Source organism: Nelumbo lutea, chromosome 3 (assembly GCF_056320005.1).
Source record: "Nelumbo lutea isolate HS-2025 chromosome 3, American lotus-T2T, whole genome shotgun sequence".
Classification (NCBI taxonomy): Eukaryota; Viridiplantae; Streptophyta; class Magnoliopsida; order Proteales; family Nelumbonaceae; genus Nelumbo; species Nelumbo lutea.
The window spans coordinates 96,779,316-96,784,183 of record NC_142686.1 but is presented as its reverse complement, the minus strand read 5'-3'; the positions used below and the strand labels follow the sequence as shown (position 1 = coordinate 96,784,183).

The 4,868-nt window shown below is 37.2% G+C and overlaps 1 protein-coding gene and 1 non-coding gene across 2 annotated transcripts; one reads left to right on the top strand and one right to left on the bottom strand.

The window, feature by feature from the left end:
• The first annotated feature begins 1,506 nt into the window (after positions 1-1,506).
• On the top strand, positions 1,507-3,812 carry LOC148867041 (uncharacterized). Its single transcript, XM_088976453.1, has 7 exons — positions 1,507-1,860; positions 1,942-2,110; positions 2,410-2,517; positions 2,860-2,999; positions 3,109-3,115; positions 3,318-3,644; positions 3,730-3,812. The coding sequence occupies exons 1-7, from the start codon at positions 1,507-1,509 to the stop codon at positions 3,810-3,812; spliced, it is 1,188 nt and encodes a 395-aa protein (XP_088832579.1).
• Positions 2,044-2,150, bottom strand: LOC148867042 (small nucleolar RNA R71). Its single transcript, XR_016112129.1, has one exon. It is a non-coding gene; the product is annotated as a small nucleolar RNA R71 (small nucleolar RNA).
• Positions 3,813-4,868: the final 1,056 nt, after the last annotated feature.

Genomic DNA, 4,868 nt, shown 5'->3' with positions numbered 1-4,868 from the left:
CCCTCACCTCATTGAGAGGTTACGTGCGGGACCCTAGCCGTTTTGGTCCCACCGAAATCTGACTTTATGAAAATCAGTGGGAGCCACTAGGGTTTGACCTAGATCAAACTAGGGCATAATTGATTGTTCCCTCCAGCTAATATGAGTGCATGTGATAGGGAGATTCATATGATGAACTCTCTAAAGGCCTTCCATCATTAGCATGAGGATGGGTTCTTCAGTAATGAGGAAACGCACCAGAAAATGGGCTATCCATTTGCTGTTGGGCTTGTCTGAGTGTTTCATAAGATGATAGAGGCGTCATAGACCGATGTGGGAGGGGCTTCACCAGAAAATGGGAACTCTCTCATGGTACCTTGGTGTTCACGAATATAATGGGTCAACACTCACTAGACAGAAAGGTTTACCTAAAAACGACTCTGAACCTTGTCTGACAGAGGCCAAAGGGAAAACTCATATGATGAGTGGATATGATCCTTCATAGAAATGTGGTGGGGTTATGCAGTTGAAATAGTTGGCTCCATGCACCCTATGTGATTTTCCACATTTCTAGAGACAATCCGTAGTCTCCGTCACTAAGAAAGGAGGGAAAACTAGAGATGAATAAATGGGAATTGAACGTAGATTAAAATCCATATCTATGTAATGAACATGAATCAAATTAGATTGCGGACTGATGTTTTCTTTTTTATCAGAAAATGGCAAATGGACAATTTGTAAAGTTGCTTGATGACAACAAGTTGAAGGGCCTAAACTATGCCAACTGGTACAAGAACCTTATGCTGGCCCTAACTTCTGAAAAGTTAGACAATGTGGCAAAGAATCCTACCCTGGAGCGTCTGGGTGATAGGGCTTCTGATGCCCGAAGGAGAGACTATCAGGGATGGGAGGAGAAAAACTCCCTTGCCTGATTCATGTTATTATGGTGCGTTTATGTGCAATACCCTTAAACTGGACACATATGAATATTCAAAGTCTGAATTGATATATCTTTGCATCGATGAATAGTAGTGAAATTTTGATGGTGGATGTTGACTTAGACCAAGATTTGTTCTTTTGATTAATTTCAGTACTTTGATTTTCATTGCTTCTCATTTAGTTTTCTTTTTCTGTTTTTTTTTTTTAATTCTGGTTTTCGTTATACTCAAAACCCCCCTCCATCTTTGTTAACACAGCACAAAAAAAAAACTAGGCTAGATACTATATGTGGGAATGATCCTTACTTGCACTACTGCATTTTTTTTAGGAGTATATGTTTTATTTTTTGGTGCCTATGACAGCACACCAAATTTTGGCATCATTGCTGAGGAGTTTTTCTAATCAATTTTTGTTCTTTTTGTGACCATTATTTCATTTTTTGAAATTTTTGAAAAAAAAGAGAGAGATTACTTTAATTGTTTGTGTTTTAGCATAGAAATTTTTCTATTTTATTTATTTAATTATTTTCATCACTCTAGATTTTTTTTATGATATGTCGTTCATAATTTACTAGGGTTTCCTTGATCTATGCTTGTAACTCGATTTTCTAAGCAAGGTGATTTGCAGTATGATCCAGAAATAGAGAGAACTTTGTGCAGGTTAAGGAGGGAAGCTCAGAGTCATTCTGAAGAGAACAATCCAGCTCTTGATTCCCTATTTATTAGCGGTTCTGATTTGAGAGAGGAGGAAATCATGGCTGGAAATCGAACTTTGAAAGAGCTTACAACCCTTGATTTGAATCAACAACCCTTATGCATAACGTTTCCTGCTTTAGATGCTACTACTACTTTTGAATTAAAATCTGGACTAGTACATCTCTTGCCAACTTTTCATGGTCTTGTAGGTGAGGATCCTCATAAGCATTTGAAGGAACTTCATGTGGTATGCACGAGTATGAAATCCATGGGGGTGATTGAAGAGCAAATCAAATTAAGAGCTTTTCTGTTTTCTTTGAAGGATTAGGTTAAGGATTGGCTCTATTATCTACCCTCTGAGAGTATCACCACATGGAACGAGATGAAGATGTTACTTTTAGAGAAGTGCTTCCCAGCTTCAAGGACAACCAACATTAGAAAAGAAATTTGTGGTGTAAGACAGTACAACAGAGAGTCCCTACATGAATACTGGGAATGTTTTAAGAAATTATGTGCAAGCTGCCCCCATCATCAAGTCCGCGAGCAACTACTTATCTAGTATTTCTATGAAGGTCTTCAACCCACTGATAGAAGCATGATTGATGCTACTAGTGGAGGGGATTTAGTGGATAAAACTCCCCAAGACCGCGAGAAACTTGATTGCAAACATGGTGGTCAATTCTCAACAATGGCACTAGGCTCGACCCTCCATCAAAGAATCTTAATGAGGTAAATATTTCATCTCTTGGACAACAAATTGCAAGTATAACTTCCCTTGTTTTCCAAATGGTTGTAGGTAATATGCAAATGGAGAAAGCTTGTGGGATTTGTTCGGTAGTAGGGTGTCCAACCGATATGTGCCCAACTCTTCAAGAGGAGCCCATTGAGCAGGTGAATGTGGCAGGTGGTTTTCCGGGGAAACCGCTGATTCCTATTCAAGCACATATAATTCAGGATGGAGGGGTCACCCCAATCTCAATTGTGGGAATCCACAAAACCACCCATGTTTCTCGCAATATCAGCCAGACCCCCCTAGATAACAGTTGGGCAAACTTCTAATGCTGGTATGTCTTTGATATTGTTAAATCTCTTGCCACTGATACTTTGCTATTTCAACAGGAGACAAAACAATTTCAGCAAGAGACGAGGGCCAGTATCCAATGTTTGAATAATTAGATGGTCCAGATGGCAACCACAATTACTTGGTTAGAGACATAGAGTTTGGGGAAATTACCCTCTCAAACAGTTGTGAATCCAAGAGAAAATGTAAGTGCAATCGTTTTGAGAAATGGTAAAGAGGTTGAGATTCCAGCAAAGGTAGCCCTTGCATCGTCAAAGCAAGAAAAGGAGAAAAATGTCATTCCCAATGATGATAACATACCTAGCGTAAGTTTCCATCTCTTTCCGATTATAAACTGGTACCTCATTTTCCTCAAGCTTTAGTAGAATCTAGAAAATATGAGCAAACTAAAGATTTTTATGAGACTTTTTGTAGATGCGAGGTAAATATTCCCCTTTTTTATGCTATTAAACCAGTACCTCATTATACTAAATTCTTGAAAGAACTGTATACACATAAGAGGAAACAAAAACTGAAAGGATGTGAGAAGCTGAGAGTAGGGGAGAATGTTTTTGCAGTCATTCAAAAAAAACTCCCTGCAAAGTGCAAAGATCTAGGTATATTTGCTATCCCTTGCATGATAGGTAACACTAGAATTGAAAAGGCCATGCTAGACTTAGGAGCTTCTATCAATGTCATGCCATATTCTTTATATGCTTCTTTGAAACTTGGACTTTTGAATAAAACTGGTGTTGTAATTCAATTGGCTAATAGATCTAATGCCTATTCTAAGGGTGTAATTGAGGATGTTCTTGTGCAAGTTAATGATTTGGTCTTTCCTACTGATTTTTATGTGCTTGATATAGATAATGGTGATCAAACCACTCCTATTTTGCTAGGAAGACCATTCTTAAAAACATCCCAGACTAAGATAGATATTTATAGTGGCACACTCACCATGAAATTCGATGGTAAAATTGTTAAGTTTAATATTTATGATGAAATATCCTACTAATGATAATCCTGTTCATTCTGTTGATGTGATTGATTTTTTAGTACAGGAAGTCTTTGAACTTGATGGAAAGGATGGATTGGAAATTTCCATTAGTAAGCATCCTGAGAAAGATGAATTAACCTAGAGTCCTAATTTGCAAGAAACTATTGCAGCATTGAATGATTCTCCGGAGTTACAACAGTAAAGTAACATTCCTTATATTACGTTACCAATTTCTAATATGAGACCTTTACCCTCTGTTTTGCAGGCCCCTATTCTAGATTTGAACCCACCCATGATGGATAAAAGGGGAGAACACAAGAAGTTGCAATTACAAGAGTTAGAGGAGATTTGAAATGATGCCTATGAGAGTGCAAGAATTTACAAGGAAAAGATGAAGGCTTTTCATGACAAGTTGATCTCTAGGAAGGAGTTTAAAGTTGGTCAAAAAGTCCTTTACCATTCACGGCTTCGTCTATTTCCGGGTAAGTTGCATTCTCGTTAGATTAGACCCTTTGTTGTTACTAATATTTTTCCTCATGGTGCAGTTGGAATCCAAAGCTAAGCAACTTCCAAAGCGTTCAAGGTAAATGGCCATAGACTCAAGCATTTCTATGAAGGCTTCCAAGTAGAGAATGTGGAACAATTGGACCTTGAGGATTCGATCTATGCTAATTAGAAAAAAAGGGGAAGTTTGTTTTTTCTTTTTCTTCTTATTTTCGCATTTATGTTTTAGTTATTTCTGCCTTTTCTTTGCATTTCACCTTACATTGGGGACAACGTAAGTTTTAAGTATGGGGGAGGGAATTTAGGTTGTGTTTTAAATTTAATTTAGGTTGTTCTTTAATTCTGTATTTTTTTTGAAAAAGAAAACAAAAAATAGTTTTGCTCTTTGTTTTGGTGGTTTTCAACGATTTTTTTTGTTATGTATGCCATGAGCAAGATTCAATTAATCTTGAAAAGCTCATAACATGATTGGATAAGTAATCTTCCAACTTAGAATTAATTAGTCTAGTTATTTTCCTTCAGAATGGTAGTGACTAAATTTAGTAGACAAAAGCTGGTGAGATTTTGAACCTTTGGACTGAAACATCCATATCAGTCTCACTATATTCTTTCATGTGAGATATTTTTTCATGGATTTGTTTCTCTAGAACTTGTCTTGATTCTCTTCAAGATCACATTGACACAAGCATGCATG

What these genes read in the sequence shown, in the direction of transcription:
- LOC148867041 (XM_088976453.1), top strand. Translation starts at nt 1,507, where the DNA reads ATGCTTGTAACTCGATTTTCTAAGCAAGGTGATTTGCAGTATGATCCA. An exon ending in CCTACATGAATACTGGGAAT is followed by an intron (nt 2,111 to 2,409) that starts GTTTTAAGAAAT and finishes AAATGGTTGTAG; the next exon opens with GTAATATGCAAATGGAGAAA. An exon ending in ACTCACCATGAAATTCGATG is followed by an intron (nt 3,645 to 3,729) that starts GTAAAATTGTTA and finishes TTGATTTTTTAG; the next exon opens with TACAGGAAGTCTTTGAACTT.